We start from the raw sequence: 27,348 nt of genomic DNA, 5'->3' as shown, positions 1-27,348 counted from the left end.
GTGTTAAATCTGGTTAAATTCGCCACCACGGATGTATTAAGTCGACAATCACGTTGTACTTATCATAATTCGTTCCTTAACCCAGACCTACGAAAAACTCCCATGGCGGGGTTAGCGGCGGATAGCCACGCTTTCGATTTGGGACACGAAGCAGGGGAGCGGCGCAGTGGTAGCATCAAGCAACCGCAGTATGGAGATAGGAATAAGGCAACGAAGAGCCAGGGCCAGGGCATGGGTCAACTTTATTCGTTTATCCTAACTATGTTGCTGGCTTCGCGAGAATGCGCTCCAGTGTCATTATTTCCACCAACCGTCAAAGGTACAAAAACTACCCGGCTGGCTGATTTCGAGGCGGTTGCATGCCGCCGTGCACGGGCATCCTTTGCAAAAACAGAGCTACTCTGATTATTTTCGTTTTTATTACAGGCGCTACCAAACTTCTATGCCTGGGAGCAAAGAAGCCGAGCCACAGAGGGTCTTTCCATTGGCTGGTCGTATATTTTCGTAAGTTTTCCTTAGGGCCGGCCGGGTCAGCCGCATCTCCTTTCTTGGGATTTCTTGCATCAACTGGTAATATAAGTATGTAAAGGAATGTGTGTATGTTAGACAATGATGTAGAGCGATTAGATAGCTACGCCAACTATTTTCGCTGGCGGACGGCCATGAAGTACTGTTTGGCCGGCAAGGACTTGTGGGACGAGGCAGCAGACCTGCCGAGCGCCGTCGCCGACAAGTCCATGAAGGCAAAATCGCAGCTGGTGAAATATACGGTGCCCCGTTTTCACAGGCTGATCGATCAAGCAGCCGACTCTGCCGCAGCGTGGGATGCGATCCGCGCCGAATGCGTGTCTGAGATCGGAGCGAACATTTTGTTCATAAAGCAGAAATTTAGCAACCTGAAGCAACGGACAGGCCAGTCCGTTGTTGATTACTTCGAGGAAGCAGAGGATCTGCGCGAGCAAATGGTTGCAGTGGGCTCGAAGACCGACGACTGCCAATTCGCCCTGGCTATCTTGGGTGGTTTGCATAAGAAATTCCAAATGCAGCAGACGCTTTTTGCTGCCAAGCCGCCAAGTGACATGAAGCTTTCGGAAATCAAGGCCGCTCTACTCCTGGCGGAGCGGATGCAAGGTGACAACAACGCAGAGTGGGCCCAGGCCGAGGCCCTGGCGTTTAGCAACCGGAGCAGTGGGGTAGGCCACCGTGGCTTCGGTGGCGACTACCGTAGTGGAGCTGGTAAAGGCCAGGGAAATGTCAACGTCGGGGCGAGTACCAGCTCTGGCGGGCCTGATGTTTCCATCAACCCCTACGCAACCCATAAGTGCCATAAATGTGGTGTCCTGGGGCATATCAAGTCTCAGTGCCCGCTCGTCACAAGAGGCAACAACAGGGGCAACAACCGACGCAGCAAGCAGCTGGTAATGGCCCTAACCACCTCCACCACCTCCGAAGCCAAGGAAATCCAGGCAACAGCTGAGAAGTCGCTCGCCAAGCTGGCTTGGAAAGTGGACTCGGCCGCGGCCGTCCATGTTACGGACGACCGGTCCGACTTCAGCGAGTACGTACCGCTCACGGACGGCATAGTCCTAGAAGGTGTGGCGGGTGCGATTTGCAAGACGGTTGGAGTGGGTACCGTCCTGTTAGAAGCAGAGGGAGAGAAAGGCAAGATTAAGATTACCCTAAAGAATGTGTATCATGCGCCGGGATTAGGTCACAAGCTGATTTCGGTAGGCGAACTAGGTCTGAAGGGTTACCACGTGGATTTTCGTGGGCCGGTTGCTGTGATTAGGCAGCCGAAACGTCTTGTCAGCCGAGGCCCGCGGATAAGGAAATACGCAAGCCTGGAGTGGGAGTACGGGGAGCAAATCCCGTGTGTGCGGGTGGGCACCCATTACTACCTAAAGGCGACCCGATTGGGCCAGGGGGAGTGTGTTCAAACCCTGGCGGTCTTGTCTGAATCTGCGGGGCTTTGGCATCGTCGATTCGGACACATAGGGTACGGTAATTTAGAGAAGCTCGTGTCTGATGAAATGGTCACTGGTATGGGCCTGAGCGCGGCTGATGTCCGGGAGAAGGTGAAGGAAAAGAGTATCTGTGAGCCGTGTGTGAAGGCCAAGCATACCCGCGCGTCTTTTCCTCCGTCTGGGAATGCAGCAAACCGTGTTTTGCAGCGAGTGCATATGGATGTGTGTGAGATGCCTGTTCCGTCTATGGGCGGGTCAAGGTATGTCGCCACATTTCTGGATGAGCATTCGAGTTTTGCAGTGGTGCGCTGTGTAGGGACGAAGGGAGAAGTTCCGGAAGCGGCCCAGGAAGTATTGCAGCTGTTAGAGACCCAATCGGGCAAGAAGCTGCTAGCAGTTCAGTCGGATCGCGGTGGGGAGTATTTGAATAAGGCTCTAGGACAGTACCTTAAGGGTAAGGGGGTCCAGCATGACACGTCCGTGCCGTACACTCCTGAGCAAAATGGCCGCGCTGAGAGGCTGAACCGCACACTCCTGGAGAAGACCCGCGCGATGTTGCAAGACTCAGGATTGCCGCATGAACTATGGGCCGAAGCTATTACCACTGCATGTGCCCTGCATAATTGTTCGCCTGTGTCGGGCAAGCAGATAACGCCCTTTGAAGTTTTCCACCGTGTGAAGCCAGATGTCTCTGATTTGCGCGTGTTTGGGTGTACTGCGTGGGTGCATGTCGAGAGGAGGCACCGCAATAAGCTCGATGCCACGAGCCAGAAGGGTGTGTTGGTGGGCTACGAACGCAACTGCAAAGGATACCGGATTTTATTAGACGGGTCTAAGCGTATCGTAGTGAGCAGGAGCGTGCTTTTTGAGGAAACGCCAACGTCCCGCACGCTGCCTGCGGATGATAGCGAAAGCAGCGGCAGCGGAAGCGATAGTGACGATGAGGACGATGTGGCTAGCAGTAGTTGCAAGACTGCAGCCCCTCCCCGGCAGGGGGAGCAGTTTAGTCCGAGTGAGGCCGTAGAGGATAGTCAGGGGAACGCGGCGATTGGAGATTCAGCTGAGTTGAATGAGGGGGAGCCTATGGTAGTTGGCGCAGTACCTGAGGCACCTGAGGAGGAACCCACGGCTACCGGCGGTGCAGCCGATTCCGCCAAAGGGAAGCCTAAGACTACCAGCGGGACCACTAAGGGGAAACCTAAAGCTGTCGGTAAGGCAGCTGAGGGGGAGGATAAGGCTGGTGCAGCTGCCTCTACACAACATCGTTACCCCCAACGTGACCGTCATCCGCCCCAGCGACTCAACCTTGCTGTTAACGTATCGGACGTCAAAATCCCGAGCACCTACGAGGAAGCGATGGCCTCTCCGGAACGGGACAAATGGCAGGAGGCGATGGCCGAAGAAATCGGATCTATCCACGCATTAGATACGTGGGAGCTGAAGGTACCGCCGCCTGGGGTGAAACCGATTCCGGTGAAGTGGGTGTACGACGTGAAGCGGGGTGTAGACGGACAAGTGGAACGATACAAAGCCCGGTTGGTAGCAAAGGCCTATAAGCAGAAGGAAGGTGTTGACTTCAATGAGGTATTCGCGCCTGGTAGCAATCAGGTGACGTTGCGTACATTCCTGGCGAAGGCTGCGGCTGAAGGATTTGAGGTACACCACCTAGATGTGCGCACTGCGTTCCTCAACGGGACGCTGGAGGAGGTGATTTATTGTGACCAACCGCCTGGTTTTGAAACGGGTGGCGCAGGTATGAAGTGTCTGTTGCGGAAAGCGTTGTATGGTTTACGCCAGGCAGGCAGAGCTTGGCACCAGAAGCTGCGGGAAACGCTGGAGGCTATTGGTTTCAAGGTTTCTGATGCGGATCCCAGCTTCTTTACGCTGGAAGAGCAGTCATTTGTGGTGTGGCTATACGCTCACGTAGACGACTTGCTAGTCGCGAGCAACAAAAGCGAGGAAATAGCCCGTATAAAGCAAGAGTTGAAGGCTGAGTTTGACCTCCGTGATTTGGGGGAGGTGTCGTTCTTTTTGGGTATGGAGATCAGTCGGAGCAAGGAGCTAGGCGAGGTCAAAATCTCGCAGCAGCGGTATACGGCCGAATTGTTGGCCAAGTTCGGGATGGAGGATGCAGTTCCTAAGTCGGTTCCTATGACGCCAAGTCTAGTTTTGAACCGTACTAGTGATATCGATCAGGTATTGTTGGATGCAACGCGCTACCGAGAGTTAATTGGTGGTTTGATGTATCTGGCAGTGTGCACGCGTCCTGATATCGCGCATGCTGTGTTTAAGTTGGCGCGGTATATGTCTGAGCCGGCGAAGGCTCACTGGGAGGCTGCTAAGGATATCCTGAGATATCTGAAGGGGACTGCGAGTTTCGGTTTATGTTTTGCCAGGGACAGCAAGGCAATTGAGGGTTATGCCGATGCGGACTGGGCAGTGGACCGAGACAACCGCCGTTCGACAACTGGATATGCCTTTATCCTTGGCGGTGGAGCCGTCAGCTGGAAGAGTCGGTTGCAACCGACTGTAGCAGCATCGACTGTGGAGGCCGAGTATATGGCGGCGTCCCTAGCTACTCGCGAAGCGCTCTGGCTGAGGAAACTTCTGCCCGAGTTTGGGTGTGAGATCGACGTGATGCGCATCTGGGGTGACAACCAGGGAGCATTAAGTCTGATAAAGAATCCAATTGTTTCGGAACGTGCGAAGCACATCGATGTGATTCATCATTTTGTGCGTGAGAGGGTATCTATGGGGCAGGTGAAGTTTGAGTATTGTCCCACTACCAGCATGGTAGCGGATATCCTCACGAAGCCGTTACCGGAAGGGAAGTTCGTGCAGTTTCGAGAAGGGCTGGGTGTTCGTTGAGTTGGATTAGCCCGAGTGTTCCGTCCGAGGGGGAGTGTTGACTTCCGGCCAGAACACTAACGGCTGTACGACAGATAAGATGGAATGTTTGGTATAAAGGAGATGATGTTTTGACTGAAAACTTGTTCTGTGATACCTGTAACGGTTAAGGTTGGCTTTACCTACACAGTTCCACTCGCCTATATCTTAACAATTTTTGCAGCGCGAAGGGCCCCGTGCAAGAAGTTGCCGGACGGCCAATGGAAAGGGAAATTTCCGTAACTTTTCCATAACCCTCGCTAAGAAATTCTTAGCTGGTACATGCTCCCGACCATGAATTAAAAATTTGACCTCGCATATACTCTTCACATTGATGTCAGCTGAATAGGCATATATTTGGTGCGCAGTCGCGGCGCTAGGAAGCGACAGACGCCTGCTACGCAAAACTGGCGATCGCCACTCGCGAGTGCCATTTCCTCGTCAATGTCCTTCCAAGGAACTCCTGTTGAGTACCTTGGAACTCATATGAATGACGAGGCTCGTATGAGACAGCTTCGCGTGCAGCATGGCCATGTCAACCTCGAGTCGGTTCACCACCCCGCTTTCCCGGACTATCACCACGAGTTGCACCATTTGCAAATGTCGTATGGAGGCCTTAACCAGGTCGCGTCTCAGCACAACCCTGCGCGCTGGCCGACGATGCCCATGGGGAAATTGTCTAGGGGGAGTCAAGGAATGCGAGCGGAAACGTGCTGGGCAGTAATACTAATGTGCTCGAGGGCTAACGTAGCTTTAAAGTGAGCAATTCCTTACAATTCGTACGTCTGATAAAAGTTGTGTACAGTGGAAAGTGAAATTAAGGAAATGAAGGAAATTTCTTAACATTTCTATAGAAATGAAGGAAATTACCTAGCCGCTGCCCAATGGAAAGACCCTCACAGAGCACATCTGCTGACCACGCTGCATAAAACATAGACCAATTCATTTTAGGGAGTAATCGGGAGCTGTCACACGAAAGGATTGCTTAGGCAAGCCGGGGCTCGCCCGCGCGGACGCACCTGCCGTGAAGCTTTTACTTCCAACTGCCCCTGTACCGCACAGCAATCCTGTATGGAGCAACCGCATTGTACTACATATCATTAAACTTTCAGGGACTTTGATATCGGTATTTCCATAAGATGCAAATTTCATCATTCAGGCGCATTATTTCCAAGAAAGTCTGATTACCGTTTCTAATCTTTGGTTGCATTGGTTCTGCGACGGCCATGAGGAAAGGCAGCCTCCTAAGTCTTTCTATAGCAGCCTTCGTGTGTATCCAAGCGTGGAGCATACGCTGTAAGTGAAACGTATCGGGCATTTTATGTTTGCCGATATTGGATGGCCTAATATCGCTACCTAAGCTTATTGCAAGGATATGAAGTAAGCTAGTTGGTCTTCGCTTATACAATTATTGTAGCATTATTGGATCGGCAGTTAGCTAGGACAAAGCGGGATAGCCCGAAAGGGTGGGTGCCTAGGGGGGCCCATTGGCCCCTAGCTAGGTGCAGATTCGTTCCTAACAAGCAAGACTACTATTAAAATACTGCACCAATACTGCTCTCTGGCTTGCTTAATAGCACCTGCTCCTGGCTATGACCGCGATGCTTGAGGGCTGTCGGCTGTTGTGATCGGGTCGCTACCCCGCGGGGTCTAGGGGCCCGTTATTACAGGGTCGGAATCTGCGGACCCCGCGGGAAACCCCTAGACACCCCCTCTGCCCCAATGGCCACCTCGAGACCCCTTGTGGGGTAACTGCCTGCCTGCTCCTCCCTCTGCAAAATGTATATCCTGTATATATCTTGTATGTTGGGCAGGTAGGGAACGTCTGTACCTATTACACTAGGACACCTTGTATACAGGATGAAACATGTTACTGATGCTGCTTGGCCGGCGGCTGGCAGCGGTACTTGCATGTCCTCATGGAAAGTGTAACATTGAACCATCCTTTTAGAAGGTTGCTTCCTTGTTCTGTTATGCCTTGTGTGGGTGTACATACGTACAGGTGATGCTGCAAGGAGCCTAACCGCTGCCCCCAGCAATGTAACCGTCTACAAGACCCTGTACGACCTGATGTCCGCAACTCCCGAGCTGCGTGCCATGCTGGGTGTATTCAACTACACGGGGCTGCTTGGCGTGCTCAAGGATCCCAACACCATGATAACCTGCTTCCTGCCGTCCAGCGAGGTGTGTGGTGATGCACTCTAGCTATCTGCCTGCAGCTGTCTGAGTTGGACATAGGTTACTTCGGGTTTCATGGATGCATTCATGTGCCCCAGCTAATAAGATTGCAAGATGAATTGTGGTGAAGCATGGTGCGGATAGACAGGCGCGTGAGTAATAAGCAAGCTGCACAAAATGGAGCCTCTACATGATATCGTAGTGGATACTAAAAAGAGAGTTACCCTACACACCCCAGTGTAGCTGTCGTAGAAGCCCCCACGTCATCAGGCTCGTGCATTTACGGTGTGTATGCAAGCAGTCCTGCTGCTGCTTACCTTAATTTTGTCCGTTATCCAGTACTCGAGTCGTCTACCTATGTGAGAAGGGCATCCCCCTGAGTACTCTTAGCCTGGTGTTAAAAACCTAGGCCTGTTGCCACACGCTTCACTTTGCAATGTGTTTCTCTCTTTACTTCGTCCCTGGGATTGATCCTATGTATGTATGTTTGTATTGCTCTGTGCACGCTCATTATGGGTTCATCACAGGTATACGACATGAATGAATGGTACTCTTGGGAAACCTGGACCAATCCCGGAGATCAGAAAGGCCGCTTCGTGTGGGGTCTACTTCTGCAGCACTGTGTTGATGGACAGAAGGCCCTCACCCTCAACAAGCTGCCCCCGAATTATGACTCAGATATTACGTACTACGCGGCCCTTCCTCAAACGTGGCAAACAACTTTCGTGATATCAAAGATCAAGTGCGTTCCTAGCAAATGGTTTGTTGGCGAGCTGCAGCTTGCTAGTTATGTGGGTGATGAACTCCCTTGGTGGACTTTGCTCGTTTTGTGTGTAGGCAGGGTGGGGCGTCAGTAAAGTTTTGATCATCTATAGATGATCAAAACTTTAATAGCTATTAACATTAGTCGCGCCGTGCAGGTACCAGCTGATATATCACATCTGGACCGTCCAATTTGTTATACCAGGGTATCATCTATAGATGACCAAAACGTTTACTTACACAAGGATTGCTGATACTGCTTACAGTGATCATCGAGCTTTTGTTTTCCGGTTGCTCACTATGCATGAATTGCATACATGCACCTTGTTACCCCCAGTGGAAGCACCTACTTTTATGGCGAGCAAGGAGAACCCGGCAAAATCATCAAGGCAGACCTGAAGGGTGGAAAGGTAGGTCATACATGTATGTGTAACCCAGTGCTGCATGGAGGTTTGGTTCATGTTCAAAAGACATGCTGGTATCATTTCCTTGGTGAGGCAATCCTTACAACTGTGCATTCACAAGTGATTGGTGGACATGTGTGTTTGTATGTGTAGACATGCGAGACAAGCATGGATGGAAGTGTATAGAGAGGCATGCATGCAAATATGTGATGTAAGAAGGGTTCAGCTCTCTTTGCATCTCCATGAGTACTCTTTGCCTGGTGTTACATGTGTACATGTACACTGTCTCGCCTGTCTATGCACATGTACGTGTACATAGACAGGCGAGAAGACATATGTGCTCACATAGACGGATGAGACAGCTGTGCATGCACATGTAGGCAGGTGAGACAGGAACATCCTACAACCCATTGACACCAGCATACGGCTCCCAATGGGTAAACATGGGTTACCTCGCTGTTAACCCTCAGTAGTGTCTTACACCAACACCTTTGTTACCCATTGGTAAGGGGTTACCCCTACACCGTGGTAAGGTTACCCACCTCCCATTATACATACCCACATGGGTAACCACTTAAACCTATCCCGATTCCCTGGTTACACTTAAGATGGGGGCCCACCTCCCATTTCACCGACTCTCAAACACCCAAGAGGTCAGCAGGCGGACTTAAACCCAGACCCTCCGGGAGCAGAAGTCAGGCCTTAACCTCTGCCAGCCGCCTGCATTGTTATGCACCGCTCAGACTTCATAAGTACCAATGTTTCATTCGGTGAAAAGGGTGTCTACCAAGCAATCCATAAAGTCAAGCCCCTTCAATCCATTAGTCAGTGGCTAGCTCGTGGATGCATGTCCATATTTTTTATGGGTACATATAAGGCAGGGTTCCTTGCATGTTTGCATGACATCTCTCGGATTTGCTTCACATTATTGCTATGGCAGTTTATAACAATACTTACTGCCGTGCATTAACTGTTGTATCATGGGCATATTGGGCATATCACAGGCCTGGGCATATCCTAGGATTCTGATATCCATTTCAATTGTGGTCCTAAGTAGCTATGAAGTACATAATTATGTACTTCATATAAAAGGAGCAAGGGGTTAGTAGTATTAAGATAGTACATAGGACTCGTACTAAGATAAGACTAAGTGGCCCCATGGGGCCACTGCATGAGCCATCTTCCTTGCTTCACTCGCTGCTTCTGTATGTTGCTGCTCCAACAACTCATTGCTAACTACTAAAATGTTAGGTCGGAACTGCTGTTGTTAACTGCAGAGCATCATTCATTTGATCGACAATGGCGGCCAGTACCCCACCATAGCACCTCCAGATTACTTCGAAACAGCACTGGAGTTCGTTGAAATGTTTAGAACAATTGCCTATGAGGTCTTCTCTGCAAGCTCTCTCCGCTCCTTCCTGGTGGACCCTGCACGGGGAACCGACATCACCATCTTCGCACCTCACGATAATGTAAGAGAGGAACGGACCAGCAGTGCACCTCCTAATAACTGCACCTTCCAGCAGTACTGTGAGATCGACCAAGCAGTAATTATCATATTGCTGCTTTCCACCACGGAACCCTGCATGCTGCATGGCTTAATGATAACAATCTTATGATCAATATTCTTATTTATGCATGTCAGTGTAAAATATGTGATTGTCTATGGATAGTGCCCTGTTATATGTTATTATATGTTAGATAGAGACCGTCCATTTTATTATACCAGTTTCTAATGTATAGACGACCTAAAATTGTACAAACGATGTTGCTTAATGTAGATTGTGAAGGAGCGAATATTGAGCATTCCACATACATGCATACATACACACCCCCGGGATCAAGACCGGTTAAGGGTGAAGATCCTTCCACCATGGGAGAGTGTCCCTATTCGATGGATGGTGGTGACCTGGGATAAAGTTGACCTGCGAGCTGACCAGATATGGAGTTGAGCTGCCGTTGATCCAACAAATTCCGTTGGATGCCGGTGGTGGGTGTGGAACCTGAGCGATCCACTGAGATCTCAGTTTTCGAGAAGTTGATTAGGGTCACTGGATGAGGGTGGCCCGAAATACCGGGGAAGGCAGGGTTTTGCAGGGTAGCTGCCATGGGCGAAGATATACCCCCTGTTTCACACATCATACACGGAAAACGTTTCTGCTGTACACATACATGCACAGGCTTTTACTTCTCTACTCAGCCAGCTCGGTATCACCAAGGCCGCTCTGTTGTCCAACACTCGCCTGGTAGACCTGCTAACCAAGGCCCACATCATTAACGGGTCAGCGCTGTTCACGGGGTCATTCATCAACTATGGAGCCCCCATCAGGCTCAACACAATGGCTGGACCCCTCAATGCCACCGCAGACCTAACCATGTGAGTGGTGGGAACATGTGTTTGAGGAAGCGCATCTGCAGCAAGCGTTGATAGTAATGATATGTAGGTATGTGATGGGTTAGGTAGAAGTGTGCATGAAAAGCAAGAGATGGAGAATGGCGGCGGCCGAACATGCATATGTTAGATATGCATATCTAACATACACTAGTCAGCAAATGCATGCTTTTGTCACTGACCATTACTTTTAAGCCCCCTTCCACGATTTGGGTATTGCTCATGTGATGAGCTCTCAAGACCCCGCACGCCACCACAAAACAACTGTCTGGCTGGATTCCTACTCACCTGCAGCTGTAGAGTTCTTTTATGTTCTATATAGCTATAAAGTAGTGTATATGTATGTTTTGATGGTTAAGTAGTTAGTATTATGTAAGTGCCACAAACTGAACATATATAAGGAAACCTAAAGACTGCTAAGCAAATGTGTGAGTGGCACATGATCATGATGCGACGTGAACTACTTACCCACAGCCCAAGGGTAGGCGATGGTAAGGCCCAGAGACGGATCCCTTCAAAGGGGGAGGAATGTATAGTAGCTGGTAGACAGTACAGCACATGTATCAACTACAAATACAAGCAAAGTGCTTGGCCAGCATTTTGAGTGGCTTTTCAGAGGCCAGTTACTACGTAGTCACACTGCAAGCTTTCATTCTGCCCCTGTCTATGTATGTATGCTACATGTGTGGCTCCAAGCTACCTGCAGGTGTGCGCCTAGGAAGTAAACCTACCTGCATGCTGCTTGCTTTTCCTCTTTGCTTGGTAATAGGTAGTAGTATGCATCATGTTGTCCATACTTCATCCATGCACAGCTGTGTATGGATGCCTGCAGGCAACCCACCTGCACTACATCAATATTCAGTGCTCTTCACCTCCCTCTGCTTCTCTGTAGCCCCTGTATGTATATGTATATGTGTACTGCATGTGGTTTGCCCTCCTATCCCCACTGCAGCTTTCCCAAGCGCCCGAGCTCGGGTCCTGCCAAGGGGGTCATCCTGTCCAATCAGTATGTGAAAGCCATAGTCAGTGACTACGATTTTGGCGGCAACGACCGTTTCGGAGAATCACCCAATTTCGTGGGGCACTTTGTGGACAAGGTGTTGCTGCCAGTCAGCATCACTGAGCTCAAAAAGCTCGCAAAGGCCATGCCCTAGGACTGACCATCAGGCCTGATGTAGTAGCTGTTACACAGTACAGCACACATATCAACTACAAATATGCATTCGACCACTCGACCAGCACTCAACCAGCATCTCAAGAGGCCTTTTCAGTGGCCAGCTGGCCTATAGTAACCACAGCTACTGCTCTTGCTGATATGGTCAGATGGAGATGCACGCACATGGCTAAGATCACAGGGTGTAATAAAACCAGGCAAAGAGTACTCAGGGAGATGCCAAGGGAGCTAAACCCTTCTTACATACCTACCCCCCTCGGGTGAACATCCTCATGATCAGCCGCCTCCGGGTATACCTAGGGTTGTGCCGGCATTAGAACATTAGAACTAATATTAGAAAAAATATAATTAGAATCTAATAAGAATTTTAGAAGACCCCGTTTAGAACGCATTAGAACATCCTAATGTCGTACGGACATTAAAACGGCCGGAAAGCCGTAGCTTTAAGGCGCATCAGCGGTTCTACTGCGTGCATTTTACACGAAAATGTCAGATAGAGGTGCGGGGCCATCAAAGCCACCCCTTCCTCCCGGGAAGGCGGAAGCATCAGGGCCAATGTACAAGTATGGCAACAAGGAACTTGATGCAAAAGCGTATGCAGAAGCTCTGACCTCCGCAAAGAAGAAGGGTCTTGCAGCTTATTGGACTTCTTTCAACGTTCTGCTGCTCGACGGCGTCGTTAAGCTGAAGTGCCTCACCTGCGGCGCCCTGCTTGGCGCCAAAAACCCAACCGTGACTGCGCCTGTACACCTCAAGAGGCATGAGAGGGCTGCATCAAACGCCGCAGAAGCGTTGCAGCTTTCCGGTGTCCGAGTCCGACACGTCTGGTCTGAAGCGCTCGCGCTCTGCGGATGGCGGCTCCATCCGCTCCTTTCTCGCCAACACTATACAAATCGGCGTGTTTCTGAAAAACCTGGCGCTCTTCTTCTACACCACCAACACCGCCCTTCACCTTATCGAAAACCACTACCTCGTCACCGCGTGCGCCGCTGTGGGTATCACGCTTCCCGGTCGAAAGAAGCTTGCCACGACGACTGATGCTTCCGCCTTCCCGGGAGGAAGGGGTGGCTTTGATGGCCCCGCACCTCTATCTGACATTTTCGTGTAAAATGCACGCAGTAGAACCGCTGATGCGCCTTAAAGCTACGGCTTTCCGGCCGTTTTAATGTCCGTACGACATTAGGATGTTCTAATACGTTCTAAACGGGGTCTTCTAAAATTCTTATTAGATTCTAATTATATTTTTTCTAATATTAGTTCTAATGTTCTAATGCCGGCACAACCCTACGCACATATGCTCACGCTTGCCCTTGGGCTTGGCCAGCAGAGAAGTCATCACGGTAAATTGTCCGGGAAACAGGAAAACCATAAGCAGAAACATCATCATGCAAAACCCAATGCCACACGATGTGTGTGGCCCTGTAAGAATGCATGCTCTACCTCACCAGCCTACCATGGACTGACGAACACAGAAGCCTGGGAGACGCTTGCGTGCCCGAGGGTGCCGGAAGGCTAATTGTCGGGGGGGTCACTGACCCCGGGTCAGTAGCCTAAATGTCCCTCTGGCCGCCTGGCCCTGGCAACAGTGCAGCTCCTAGTTCCAGAAACTTTTGTCGTCTAAGATTATTAGAAACAAGACGAGAGTTTCGTTCAGGCCTGCTTCCCGATGCCAGGTGCTTTTACAATTTGATCTGCAAACCTGCCGGCTGAGACATGAAGCCTCCCTGGAGCGGACCAACCACCTTCTTCCCCAGCACGCATCTCGCAAATCCAACACAACAGCCTTTATCTCACAATACCAGTGACTTACTAGGGATAACGAACAAGAAGAAATCGAGCCGAACAAAGTCGCGTTTGTCATGTCAGTGGTCTCGCATTCCTTCAAGCCCCGAAGAGCTCAGTGATTCAACTTGTATTGTTCTCAGGGACATATTCATAGGGACAAATAGAAGTTGAATTATTGAGAGCTCTTATTGAGAACTGTTCTAGCTACTACTATGCGGACTACGGAAACAAGGCCTTCATGTCTTCATAAAGAAAAGAACAAATAGACGCTTTTTGGAGAAAATTGAACGGAAAACGTATGGAACCCTATGCCGAACATAAGCGTGATTTCGATCTGGTGGTTGGTGTACGGCCCACCGTACGTCTGTACAATGCGATTGGCGTGTCCGCAGCGCGCGCAGTTTGTAAAACATTCCTGCATGTTAGGTAGAAACCCACAGCGATATCTATGCCTCTATTTGCGCTGTTGGATTGATTACCTGCAAAACTTCGGGAAAGTTCATGCTCGGGAGTGCCTTTCGAGAGACGTGGTGTGCTATCTTGCCCTCTAAGCTAGATTTCCCGTTACTTCATGTTCTGGGGTACAACCAGGTCCTTGAACGTATGCTAGCGGCGTTTGGTGATGTTAGACGTTTTTGCGGAACGAGCGCACCGCGCGTTCTTGCAACCTGGTGTCTATGGGTCAGCGCATCAATTAAAATCCTATAATATTGAAATCCGCAATAGGTATGCTTCTGATACCTGCTGAGTAGCTCTCCGCAATCCTGCTATGCGGAATAGCTACTCAGCATCAGGAGGAGCTTAACTAGTGCGGAGGTTCAACACTTGGTACATGGTCTGGAGCATTTACTATTTGGGAATTCCCTAGTTTGGGATACGGAACTTTTGCTGAAAATTCCCTTTGGATTGTCCATCCGGCATCCTCCTTGACCGCCTTCTGGTCTTAAAGCTAAGCTACATACACTACTTATTACGTACGGGGTTAGATTCTATAAAATAATTACTGGAGAGCGTGTGCGTTGCTGGGGCGGGTGGGCCGCTGCCAACGGAGACGAGACGGATATATCGATGCATGTTCGCAGGGCTCCTTTCTCAGAAGGAAATGGCAAAGCCGAGCTATCATAATCTTGATAAATTATCTCAAACGAAGCTTGGGTCCTGAAGACTTACCTGCTCGTGAACGTCTGGGCGCAAGCATAGCTAGGAAAGACAGCAGCAGAACTGGCACATCGAAGTAGTGATTGAGTTCATCAGCGTGTCTGTCCACGCCTTAGACAGCCGCTATAACCTGCCTTCCCTATCTGTTTTGCTTCCGCTGTCTGTTAAGCAACCCAACTGCCCGCACCTGCCACGAAGCGGTTACTGCTGCTCAGAGTCTGCAGCAATCTGACCTCGACTAGGTACTGCAGGCGCCGCGCCGCACTGTCCTTCAGGGAAGTTGAATGGTGCAGGATAGCAGGAAGGATCTTTTGTGAAGAGACAGAAGATAGACAGTATCGTTTGATGGAAGTGTGTCCGACGCTGCGTAATATTTGCGTGCTGCTGCTGTTATTGCCAACCTTCATCTAATCTGAAGCGCACCTGCCATGCAAAAAGGCAAAATCTCAACTCTTTTTATTGTAGCCGTCGTGTTTGTCCAAGTGTGGAGCATACCTTGTAAGTGAGGTGTGCCGGTCGGGCATTATTGGCTGCATTACTGGCCGGCATTCGTTGGCCTGAGTACCGGTAGTGTTACGAAATTGGTTTTGCTTTGTTGTGCTTTGCCTCGTTACGAAGGGCATAGCTAGGACGCAGCGACAATTTCTTAGCAGCAGATAGGCCCCCACTACTAGCGAACCTCTGCTCTCGTGAGCTAACTGCACGCACCACAACAAGCTCCCTTGCTTGCTCGAATCCTGCCCGCCGCTTAGCTGTACCCACCGCCACTCCGTGATAACTATCTTTGCTTTTCGCCAAGGGATTGCGGGGAGGAAGTAGCTAGTGAAGCGGATATCCCGACATTATTGCCCACGAGGTCCTGCCTCCGAGGTGGCCGGCCTCCCGCCAGGACTGAGTGTGACAGTGAAGCTTACGCTGCATCAAGCAGCAAAAGGTTGCTTCCTTGTTCTGTTATACCTTGTGTGGGTGTACATACGTACAGGTGATGCTGCAAGGAGCCTAACCGCTGCCCCCAGCAATGTGACCGTCTACAAGACCCTGTACGACCTGATGTCCGCAACTCCCGAGCTGCGTCCCATGCTGGGTGTATTCAACTACACGGGGCTGCTTGGCGTGCTCAAGGATCCCAACACCATGATAACCTGCTTCCTGCCGTCCAGCGAGGTGTGTGGTGATGCACTCTAGCTATCTGCCTGCAGCTATCTGAGTTGGACATAGGTTACTTGGGTTTCATGCATGCATTCATGTGCCCCAGCTAATAAGATTGCAAGATGAATTGTGGTGAAGCAAGGTACAGATAGACAGGCGGTCTATCGAGGCCCCATTACGGTGCCACAGGGGCCACACGGCAGTGAGGCCCCTCGCTGCTATCTAGACATGTGTACATATATGCGACATGCAGCCGCCCTCATGGCCGAATGACAGCAGAGCTATAGAAGAATTGTATAGAGTTATCTCCGACGGAGCATCTACCCTACTTGGCTAGGCGGCATTTTCTCGGGCGTCTATCTCAGGCGCCTATGCCTGCTTTTCAGGCTGCATGCCAACTGAATATGCATGTGTATGTGGTTTCTCGGAGCAAATATGCATAGACCTCTTACAGCAGGGTTGTACATGTCACCACAAGAAGTTCTGCAGCTAGCCCATAACTGCGCAGCTATCGATGAAGGGTGCCACCTTCCTGGCCCACATGCACTCGATCTGCATGTGCACGTGTGTAAGAGCCAAGGGACTAAGGACACTGTACAACGCAAAATCGGACACACAACAGCCAAAGGGAATCCCTTGCACAATACTTCTAGTATTGACCATCGAACAGGGTGCTGGGGACCAAGTATTATTGAAACGACCACTAAGGACGATTCAGGGTTTTGGGGTAGGTTCGTGTGGCCCTTGATCATTAGCGTGGTTGCCAGCTATGTTCCCCCTATTGCTAGCTTCGTGATGAGATCGATCCTGTATGTAGATGTGTATATGTGTGTACTATGTGTTTGTATAGGAAAACACTGTGTGTATGCTTATCGTCTCAACCGCAGGTATATAACGTGGATGAATGGTACAGTTGGGACAGCTGGTTCACTCCAGGAGATTACAAAGGCCGATACCTGTGGACTGTTCTGTTGCAGCACTGCGCGGATGGACAGACGGCCCTCACCCTTAACAAGCTGGTCCCAAACCGCTTCGACGATTATACTTTCAACCCAGATATTGAGTACTATGCCGCCTTTCCAAAGACCTATAAAACAATTTTCTCGATAAGAAAGTCCAAGTAAGTTCTTGACGAACGGTAAGTTGTCCATCAGTACAAATTTCGATCACCTGTAGACGACGCTCTCGTACATTAGGTAGGGACCGTCCCGAAGACATATTTGTTGGTGATCGATGGGCTACTGGCTTAGCATGATGATGGAGTTGTATGTACGGCTGGATAGACGACGAGTCCACCGGGGTGCCGTTTACCTGGTATATGGCTACCTAATATTGAATCGTTGGACGCTTACGCATGCATGCATGGTTGAGTAAGTAGACAGCATAGCGAGTTGCATCATTCATACATCCTCCAGTGCAAACACTACCACCATGCACCATGCATGCACATCTACCGCGTCACATCATCGCCTGCTGCCGCTTGCTTGGTGATTACCCAGGCTGTGTTAAAAGTGATCGCGGAGCTAATGTTGTACGGCACTTGCTCACTGCTGTGCATGGCTTGCACACATGCATTTTGTTATCCACAGTGGCAGCACCTACTTCTATGGTGAAGAAGGATTACCCGGCAAAATCATCAAGGCAGACCTGAAGGGTGGAAAGGTAGGTCATATATGTATGTAAGTGTCAGTGTCAGTGTCAGTGTCAGTGTCAGTGTCAGTGTCTGTGTCTGTGTCTGTGTCTGTGTCTGTGTCTGTGTCTGTGACTGTGTCTGTGTCTGTGTCTGTGTCTGTGTCTGTGACTGTGACTGTGACTGTGACTGTGACTGTGACTGTGACTGTGACTGTGACTGTGACTGTGACTGTGACTGTGACTGTGACTGTGACTGTGACTGTGACTGTGACTGTGACTGTGACTGTGACTGTGACTGTGACTGTGACTGTGACTGTGACTGTGACTGTGATGGGATTGTGTACCGTAGCTCATTTGAGCTCAGCACCGTAAGGTGATTATTTAATTCCCGCTCAAAAGATATCCAAGTTCGCTTCACCGTGTGTTGTAGCTGCAGCTAGGGGTTTAGGGGTTTAGGGGTTCGGCAGCTGAAAAGACCTCAAAGATATTGACAGAGCACTTCAGCACGTATTTATAGACAATGTGTGTGCCGTAATGTTTATTTGCCATCGGGATTGCATGTGCATGTGGATAGATACAACACGCTAAAAAGCTACCTTAATGCCAACCACTATGTACATTTAATTGGAAATGTACGCATGATAAGTCATGCTACATGTGGGGCAGGCACCCGGACATGCACACACAAATACAGGGTTTGGCACCACTTGCAAGGCGCGACCATTGCCCCCGGCAGATCCCGGGATCGATTATCGTTCGGGTCAAAGACCTTCCGATGGTGGAAGGCATTGCGCCCCTAGTTGATGGACGGTGGTGACCTGGGATAAAGTTAACCTGCGAGCCGACCAGGAATGGAGTTCGGCCGCTGTCGACCCGGCAGATTCCGTTGGATGCTGGTGGTAGGTGCGGAACCTGAGCGATCCACTGAGAAGTTGACTAGGGTGACTGGATGAGGGTGCCCCGAAATACCGGGGAAGGCAGGGTTTCGCAGGGTAGCTGCCACGGGCGAAGATACACCCCCCTGTTTCACACATTATATATGTTGCTGCCGCTGGCTGCTTCCACGCACTCCGGATCCGTCATTATATCAATCTTATATCTTTATCTACTTCATTTCCGATTTCTGCTGCTGCTACTACTGATTTTGAACTTACCGCTGTTGACTGCAGAGCATCATTCATGTAATTGACAACGGTAACCAATATCCCTCCATGGAACCTGGATATGCCTATGAAAACGTAATCGCCTTTGTATCGGATTTTGGGCCAACTGCCTCCGAGGTCTTCTCTGCAAGCACACTTGCCCCCCTCCTGCTGGCGGAGCCCGAGGGGCGAACAACCCAACTCACCATCTTCGCACCTTCTGACAGCGTGAGAGGGACAGGCCTGTCCCAAGGGGACCAGCAGTGTGCCTTCTTTCAAACTGTACCTTCTAGCCGCGTGGTCGGCGAATGCAACCAAGAAGTAACCATATTTCTATTGCATGCCACCCCTCCCCTCCACCCTCCCTGCCGGTGGCCTGCATCTATCCATGAATGCATGGCCCTAACAATCGCTGAATTTAGTCTCACGGTCCCCATAGTGACCTGGGCCGATCCCTGGAGTCCCTGGAATCGATCTTATGACCTTAAACCGCAAATCGCTGTAGTGACTCCAATTCAGCCTCCAGACCAGGCTATGTAAGTGATTTCTGTGGGAATGCATGTACTGTACCATAGGTTCCCACCCTTATGCATGCACTGTGGCTGCGTCAGTTAATGGTCTCCCAAACACGCCTACATACATACCTGCTCACAAACAACACAGATAATGGAGATGGTTTTGCACACATACACACACAGGCTTTCGCGTCGCTCCTCAGCCAGCTCGGTATCACCAAGACCGCACTGTTGTCCAACACTCGCCTGGTAGACCTGCTAACCAAGGCCCACATCATTAACGGATCAGCACTGTACACGGGGTCATTCATCAACTATGGAGCCCCCATCAGGCTCGAGACAATGGCCGGACCGCTGAATGCCACCGCAGACCTAACCATGTGAGTGGCTATGGGCAGCAGGGAATGGTCCGGACAGGCATTTGGCGTCACACGGCCATGTGCAGCAAGGGTTGATAATAGACATACAATGATGTAAGTACGCGATGGGTTAAGGTAGGTAGAAGTGTGCATGAAAAGCAAGCGATGGAGAATGGCGGTGGTCTAAAGTACCCGACATACCATGGTAATGGCCAAGCACTGTAAGAATGGATGAGCTTCACCTAGCGTCTCGCGTGAGTACTCTTCAGTGTTTTATTTTTCATTTTTGCCCGTCAATTCTCCAGTCCAAACGGAGGAATAGGTTTTTAGTCGCGGGAATAAAAGTATTTTGAATCTGTAAGGTGCTGGGAGGGGCTACACCCTCCCCAGACCCCCCTGATGAGTTATAGTTCAGTTCATACAAATACAGGGCTTGGGGAATGTCGCAACACACGCACACCACAATCTCTCCATAGAGGTGTCTCCTGCAAGCCAGGAAGCAGCGTGCACTTGGACGCTTTGACAGGAACCCTGGTTGCATGGGCGACTGCTGCCCAGCAACTTCATCATGTGCTCATGCGTTTTCGGTTCGGCTGTTGGGAGTTAGAGGTTTAAAGGCCTAATGGGTGTGAGTGCACCGCGCTTACCAGCAGGCTTTGTGACTGTTGAGCGGTTGAAGATGAGTTGCATGTTTTTGAAGGATGTCCCGCTTACAAGAGCATACAGACTAAGTATGATGCTGACCTAGTTTTTAAGGGGCGCAGCATGCGCACCATTATGACTGAGGCACCACCCCTGGCATTGGCCAGGTACCTCTCGGAAATTTGGGAGGCCAGCCACGTCGTGCTGAGGCGCTTCACCCTGAAGCTGATGAGGGAGAATGAAGATGACCTCCCCTGTACCTGCATCAGTACCAATACAACATCCATGGCCCCCCGGCTTTTATGGACACACCCGCACTTGTGTGCGGAACATGTAACTTGTATGTACATATGTATATGTGTCTTACTGCATGTGGTTTGCCCTCCTATCCCCACTGCAGCTTTCCCAAGCGCCCGAGCTCGGGTCCTGCCAAGATGGTCATCCTGTCAAACAAGTACGTGAAAGCCGTACTCAGTGACTACAATATTGGCGGCAACGATGCATTTGATCCGCCCAATTTCGTGGGGCACCTTGTGGACAAGGTCTTGCTGCCAGTCAGCATCACGGAGCTCAAGAAGCTCGCAAAGGCCAAGCTCTGATATATATGTATTTATATGCTATGCATGCATGCATATGCATAGCAGAGTCCCTTGTCCAGCTGGCACCTTTGTAAGCTGCTGTCTACATGCAGTTGTTCATTACTGCTGGGTCACGCAGGGTCAGCTGGTTCACGGATGCATTTTGTCGGTTTGGTTAGCTAGGCAAGTATAGGTGCCTAAATGGAGGTCCACACCGTCTACAGTCTTGGGCATGATGGTGCTTCCAGGGAAGCCGCTCGATTGAGTAGCAGTTGTAACCTTGGAAGTGATCAAGAGGTTTAGGGGCTGGTCATGATCAGCTGCTGTTGGTTCGGCTGCACTGCTGCAGCAGCACTACTACTTCAATTTTGGTGTTGCTCACTCCACTGCTCATAACCTGTTGAAGAGACGGTGTCTCTGGAACCTAGCTAGCACTATGAATGCCCATTCTTGACCAAAGCAAACGGCTCAGAAACTCTGCAGACACAAAGCCTCAAACACTTTAGAAGAAGAATTAGATAATACAGAAGATAAGGATAGGCATGCCGCAGTTCCTGAAGACACAGCAGTCGGGCCTCCTTGATTTGAATGAAGTTGAGATCCCCCGGTAAAGCAGCCACACACAACTGCAGCAATCAGAGACTCAGATGCTGAACAGCTTGATTCTGACAAGGAAGGGCCACCACCCCAAGATGTCACCATGGCACCACTGCCACCTTCAAGGGCAGGTGCTTCACAGCATGCACTGCTGGTGATTCAAAAGCAGGTGAAGTGCCAGCAAACACAGTGTGTGCTGAAAGGCCAAAGCAATGGGAGCTGGCGGGGGAATGAGGGAGTGCATTGCTTCCAGGTGCACTGGACAGCTTTGTTTGAATGGGCTGAGTGTGTTGTGCTGGATGTGGAGGCTGTGTCCGGTGCGGTCCCTGCTCCTGGGATGTCACAATGGATGCCAGGCAGGCCATGCTAAAAAGCCACGAGCTCTCCAAAATACACCAAGAAGCCATGTGCAACCACGAAGTGTGGGCCCTTCCACACGAGCAGGACCAGCTGACAGTGCAGACAGTCAAAAACCTTTTGTCCAGAGCACTCAGCAAGTCTGAGAGGGGAGTTGTGCAGCAGCTGCAGCAGCTCTTCTTCATGCTTGATCACAGGCGCCCCATCCTCGACTATGTCGGCTCTAAGGACCTGTTCCAGGTGCTGACATGCCACACTACTGTGATAAGCACTGTCAGCTTGCTGAGGCCCTGGATGCGGTGCTCAAGGATGAAATCCACAGGCTGGTCGCCGCCAACTGCTTTGTATCTGTGAGCCTGGATGAGTCCATGGGCATTGACAAGAGGTCCTGGCTCTGCATTCAAGTCTACATCATGGAGGGCTGGAGCCAGATCCTGCTGTGCATTGATATAAGGCTGGGATGGGGGGGGCAGGCCTTGCTCTGCACAAAGCCGAGGATATATGGCAGGTAAACATGAGGGCTGCAAGCTTCAGGATGACGAGATTTTATTCATAATCAGTTAGCCAGTGTGTGGGGCAAAGGCTCTTTTATGTTTAGATTCTCAGCTTTATAACCTTACTGTTTGTTTCTGCCGCCCTGCAGGTGGCTGAGCCTGTTGCTGCCGCTGCAGTATGTTGTATGGTGCCCTGCTGCTGTACATATAGGAGGCGGAAGAGCAGTTCATCTTCACCCAGATGGTGGACGCCTGCCTGTACCTGGCCATGCACACCCTACTACCCATGCTGCAGCACACCAACTTCTTCATCAAGCTCTGCCAGAGCCGGCACCTGTTCATCGGCCACCTAAACATCGAGCTGGAGCACCTGAAGGCTGACCTCTGCTGGATGTAACTGGACAGCACCACATGCTATCAGGATGTGGATTTTGTGGACTACACCCAGCTACTCCCCACAGGCCCTGCGGGTGACAGCCTAGATGGCACTCAGTGGGAGCTCAGCCCTGAGGATGAGAGCATTGGCCTGGTGTTTGGTGACCACTTCATTGCCTTCCATGTGATGCAGCAGTGGTGGGGCAGAGGAGGGTGCATGGTCAGCCTAACGGTGGAGCTCATCACATCCACTGCTGCAGCAGTCCAGGTGGAGCTTACTGCCGCAGTGCAGGTGCTGGCCACTTCTCCCCCCACGGCCCTGCTGGATGCCTTCCAAATCCTCTACAGTGAGTACTGGAAGGCCAGGCCGACAGCGGCAGACTTCTGATCAAAGCTAAAGGTGATCAAGACCCACTACAGCAAGGAGTGCCAGCTGGATGATGGGAGTAAAGTGCCACCCAAGCTCAACATCGCAGCATTTGATGCCAAGGCTACAGAATTCGAGCAGTTTATGTGGGCCTTGGCAACCAAGCAGCGACTGGCCCAGATTGGGGGCAGCCCCAACAGAGTAAGAACCGTAAGACAGCACCAGCACCAGCACCGGATGCTTACAGTTTTTACTCTGCTCAGGAACCGTCTCGCCGCTTGGGGCACCCTTTCCAGTCTGCATCTCCGCAGCACCCTGTACAGATGCACAACAGTAAAGATCAGCGGACAAGACCACCACGTGTCCCGCAGCGTGCGATTGATCAACAACTTCAAATCGGTGGGCAACTTATAATCTGGATGCGCCTTGCGAGCGAGGTTAAACATTTGAACCTCACGATTGTAAGCATGTCTCGCCGTTTTGAGGCGTGTTACCTCCAATTCAAGAGTGCGGGTGGACGTCCCGCCATTACGGTTGCTCCGCCCGCTGTCGTCGCTGTCCACGCGGTTAGAGTTTCTAACAGAAATTGTTGGAGAATCAGCGGAAGCGAGGGCCGTTTGAGGTCGCAGGAGTTTTAGGTCTCGATACCAAACTGTAACGAAGCTAGGTCCCTATAGGGTGCCGCGACATTTGCTAACTTATTCAGGAAGTTAGAAGTCTACAATTTGGTGATAATGAAGGATACCGTTTTAAGGTAAGATCAGTATTTTAACTGAGTTGAACGCTAGTGCCATAAGGCCTATCGTACAACAAACGCCTTTGGCGTTAGTTAGAGAATACTCGATTCGGACGAGCGGCCAATGGGCCTAACGTCCTTACATGATGTGACGTGAACTACTTACCCACAGCCCAAGGGTAGGCGATGGTAGGCACAGGCTGGTGTATGACGCAGTAAGGCCCCGGGACGGATCTCTACAAAGGGGGAGGAATGTAGTGGCTGGTACTGTACATCACATGTATTAACTACAATTACAAGCAAAGTGCTCGAACAGCATTTCGAGTGGCTTTTCAGAGGCTAGTTACTTCACACTGCAAGCTTTCATTCTGGCCCTGTCTATGTATGTATGCAACATGTGTGGCTCTGCATATCTTGACCTAGTTTGCGATACGGAACTTTTGCGGAAAATTCCCTTTCGATTGTCCATCCGGCATCCTCCTTGACCGCCTTCTGGTCTTGAAGCTAAGCTACATACACTACTTATTACGTACGGGGTTAGATTCTATAAAATAATTACTGGAGAGCGTGTGCGTTGCTGGGGCGGGTGGGCCGCTGCCAACGGAGACGAGACGGATATATCGATGCATGTTCGCAGGGCTCCTTTCTCAGAAGGAAATGGCAAAGCCGAGCTATCATAATCTTGATAAATTATCTCAAACGAAGCTTGGGTCCTGAAGACTTACCTGCTCGTGAACGTCTGGGCGCAGGCATAGCTAGGAAAGACAGCAGCAGAACTGGCACATCGAAGTAGTGATTGAGTTCATCAGCGTGTCTGTCCACGCCTTAGACAGCCGCTATAACCTGCCTTCCCTATCTGTTTTGCTTCCGCTGTCTGTTAAGCAACCCAACTGCCCGCACCTGCCACGAAGCGGTTACTGCTGCTCAGAGTCTGCAGCAATCTGACCTCGACTAGGTACTGCAGGCGCCGCGCCGCACTGTCCTTCAGGGAAGTTGAATGGTGCAGGATAGCAGGAAGGATCTTTTGTGAAGAGACAGAAGATAGACAGTATTGTTTGATGGAAGTGTGTCCGACGCTGCGTAATATTTGCGTGCTGCTGCTGTTATTGCCAACCTTCATCTAATCTGAAGCGCACCTGCCATGCAAAAAGGCAAAATCTCAACTCTTTTTATTGTAGCCGTCGTGTTTGTCCAAGTGTGGAGCATACCTTGTAAGTGAGGTGTGCCGGTCGGGCATTATTGGCTGCATTACTGGCCGGCATTCGTTGGCCTGAGTACCGGTAGTGTTACGAAATTGGTTTTGCTTTGTTGTGCTTTGCCTCGTTACGAAGGGCATAGCTAGGACGCAGCGACAATTTCTTAGCAGCAGATAGGCCCCCACTACTAGCGAACCTCTGCTCTCGTGAGCTAACTGCACGCACCACAACAAGCTCCCTTGCTTGCTCGAATCCTGCCCGCCGCTTGGCTGTACCCACCGCCACTCCGTGATAACTATCTTTGCTTTTCGTCAAGGGATTGCGGGGAGGAAGTAGCTAGTGAAGCGGATATCCCGACATTATTGCCCACGAGGTCCTGCCTCCGAGGTGGCCAGCCTCCCGCCAGGACTGAGCGTGACAGTGAAGCTTACACTGCATCAAGCAGCAAAAGGTTGTTTCCTTGTTCTGTTATACCTTGTGTGGGTGTACATATGTACAGGTGATGCTGCAAGGAGCCTAACCGCTGCCCCCAGCAATGTGACCGTCTACAAGACCCTGTACGACCTGATGTCCGCAACTCCCGAGCTGCGTCCCATGCTGGGTGTATTCAACTACACGGGGCTGCTTGGCGTGCTCAAGGATCCCAACACCATGATAACCTGCTTCCTGCCGTCCAGCGAGGTGTGTGGTGATGCACTCTAGCTATCTGCCTGCAGCTGTCTGAGTTGGGTGTAGGTTACTTGGGTTTCATGCATGCATGCATGCATGCATGTGCCCCAGCTAATAAGATTGCAAGATGAATTGTGGTGAAGCAAGGTACAGATAGACAGGCGGTCTATCGAGCCCCCATTACGGTGCCACAGGGGCCACACGGCAGTGAGGCCCCTCGCTGCTATCTAGACATGTGTACATATATGCGACATGCAGCCGCCCTCATGGCCGAATGACAGCAGAGCTATAGAAGAAATGTATAGAGCTATCTCCGACGGAGCATCTACCCTACTTGGCTAGGCGGCATTTTCTCGGGCGTCTATCTCTGGCGCCTATGCCTGCTTTTCAGGCTGCATGCCAACTGAATATGCATGTGTATGTGGTTTCTCGGAGCAAATATGCATGGACCTCTTACACCAGGGTTGTACGTGTCACCCTAAGAAGTTCTGCAGCTAGCCCATAACTGTGCAGCTATCGATGAAGGGTACCACCTACCTGGCCCACATGCACTCAATCTCTACATGCACGTAGGAGCCAAGGGGCTAAGGACACTGTACAACGCAAACTAGAACACACAACCAAAGGGAACACACAGCCAAAGGGAATCCCTTGCACAATACTTCTAGTATTGACCATCGAACAGGGTGCTGGGGACCAAGTATTATTAAAACGACCACTAAAGGCGATTCAGGGTTTTGGGGTAGGTTCATGTGTGTAGCCGGCTACACACATGAAGGGCGCCCTTGATCATTAGCGTGGTTGCCAGCTATGTTCCCCCTATTGCTAGCTTCGTGATGAGATCGATCCTGTATGTGGATGTGTATATATATACACATATATGTGTGTACTATGTGTTTGTATACGAAAACACTGTGTGTATGCTTATCGTCTCAACCGCAGGTATATAACGTGGATGAATGGTACAGTTGGGACAGCTGGTCCACTCCAGGAGATTACAAAGGCCGATACCTGTGGACTGTTCTGTTGCAGCACTGCGCGGATGGACAGACGGCCCTCACCCTTAACAAGCTGGTCCCAAACCGCTTCGACGATTATACTTTCAACCCAAATATTGAGTACTACGCCGCCAATCCAAGGGACTATAAAACAATTTTCTCGATAAGAAAGTCCAAGTAAGTTCTTGACAAACGGGAAGTTGTTCGTCAGTAAACATTTCAATCACCTATAGACGACGCTCTCGTACATTAGGTAGGGACCGTCCCGAAGACATATTTGTTGGTGATCGATGGGCTACTGGCTTAGCGTGATGATGGAGTTGTACGTAGGGCTGGATAGACGACGTGTCCACCGGGGTGCCACCCCAGCCGCCAAACGAACAGCTCCGACTCGGTGTGTTTCGGAAACGCCAGCGTGCTTCGTGGTACTGTCTACCTGGTATATGGCTACCTAATATTGGATCGTTGGATGCTTACGCATGCATGCATGGTTGAGCAAGTAGACAGCATAGCGAGTTGCATCATTCATACATCCTCCAGTGCAAACACTACCACCATGCACCATGCATGCACATATACCGCGTCACATCATCGCCTGCTGCCGCCTGCTTGGTGATTACCCAGGCTGTGTTAAAAGTGATCGCGGAGCTAATGTTGTACGGCACTTGCTCACTGCTGTGCATGGCTTGCATACATGCATGCATGCATCCACAGTGGCAGCACCTACTTCTATGGTGAAGAAGGATTTCCCGGCAAAATCATCAAGGCAGACCTGAAGGGTGGAAAGGTAGGTCATATATGTATGTAAGTGTCTGTGTCTGTGTCTGTGTGTCTGTGTC

General features: G+C 50.6%; 4 protein-coding genes across 4 annotated transcripts in view; 3 read left to right on the top strand and 1 right to left on the bottom strand.

Annotated features, from left to right (window-relative positions):
* Nucleotides 1-442: 442 nt before the first annotated feature.
* VOLCADRAFT_107838 (uncharacterized protein) lies at nucleotides 443-11,961 on the top strand (the record flags this gene model as incomplete). Its single annotated transcript, XM_002957818.1, has 8 exons — nucleotides 443-504; nucleotides 2,873-3,174; nucleotides 6,853-7,034; nucleotides 7,556-7,770; nucleotides 8,128-8,200; nucleotides 9,472-9,666; nucleotides 10,375-10,571; nucleotides 11,539-11,961. 8 exons carry the CDS (start codon nucleotides 443-445, stop codon nucleotides 11,738-11,740), a joined length of 1,428 nt encoding a protein of 475 aa, XP_002957864.1. The 3' UTR covers nucleotides 11,741-11,961.
* A 285-nt stretch (nucleotides 11,962-12,246) lies between these two features.
* VOLCADRAFT_98990 (uncharacterized protein) lies at nucleotides 12,247-12,868 on the top strand (the record flags this gene model as incomplete). Its single annotated transcript, XM_002957817.1, has 2 exons — nucleotides 12,247-12,259; nucleotides 12,519-12,868. The coding sequence occupies 2 exons, from the start codon at nucleotides 12,247-12,249 to the stop codon at nucleotides 12,866-12,868; spliced, it is 363 nt and encodes a 120-aa protein (XP_002957863.1).
* Nucleotides 12,869-15,026: 2,158 nt separating this feature from the next.
* VOLCADRAFT_107837 (uncharacterized protein) lies at nucleotides 15,027-21,105 on the top strand. The gene is made up of 7 exons (XM_002957816.1): nucleotides 15,027-15,201; nucleotides 15,686-15,867; nucleotides 16,740-16,972; nucleotides 17,442-17,514; nucleotides 18,654-18,854; nucleotides 19,325-19,521; nucleotides 20,543-21,105. Exons 1-7 carry the CDS (start codon nucleotides 15,132-15,134, stop codon nucleotides 20,739-20,741), a joined length of 1,155 nt encoding a protein of 384 aa, XP_002957862.1. The 5' UTR covers nucleotides 15,027-15,131; the 3' UTR covers nucleotides 20,742-21,105.
* A 6,133-nt stretch (nucleotides 21,106-27,238) lies between these two features.
* VOLCADRAFT_119797 (uncharacterized protein) overlaps nucleotides 27,239-27,348 on the bottom strand; it is a gene marked incomplete at both ends in the record, with an annotated part of 6,897 nt that continues 6,787 nt past the window's right edge. Inside the window, one exon of the mRNA XM_002957793.1 lies at nucleotides 27,239-27,281. Within this exon, the coding sequence (XP_002957839.1) occupies nucleotides 27,239-27,281 (43 nt within the window). The remainder of the gene's footprint in view (nucleotides 27,282-27,348) is intronic.

Source organism: Volvox carteri, assembly GCF_000143455.1.
Source record: "Volvox carteri f. nagariensis unplaced genomic scaffold VOLCAscaffold_80, whole genome shotgun sequence".
Taxonomy (NCBI): domain Eukaryota; kingdom Viridiplantae; phylum Chlorophyta; class Chlorophyceae; order Chlamydomonadales; family Volvocaceae; genus Volvox; species Volvox carteri.
The sequence above is the reverse complement of the archived record's forward strand: the minus strand, read 5'-3'. Positions and strand labels throughout refer to the sequence as shown.

What these genes read in the sequence shown, in the direction of transcription:
- VOLCADRAFT_107837 (XM_002957816.1), top strand. Translation starts at nt 15,132, where the DNA reads ATGCAAAAAGGCAAAATCTCAACTCTTTTTATTGTAGCCGTCGTGTTT. An exon ending in CCAAGTGTGGAGCATACCTT is followed by an intron (nt 15,202 to 15,685) that starts GTAAGTGAGGTG and finishes ACATACGTACAG; the next exon opens with GTGATGCTGCAAGGAGCCTA. An exon ending in CAGACCTGAAGGGTGGAAAG is followed by an intron (nt 17,515 to 18,653) that starts GTAGGTCATATA and finishes TGTTGACTGCAG; the next exon opens with AGCATCATTCATGTAATTGA.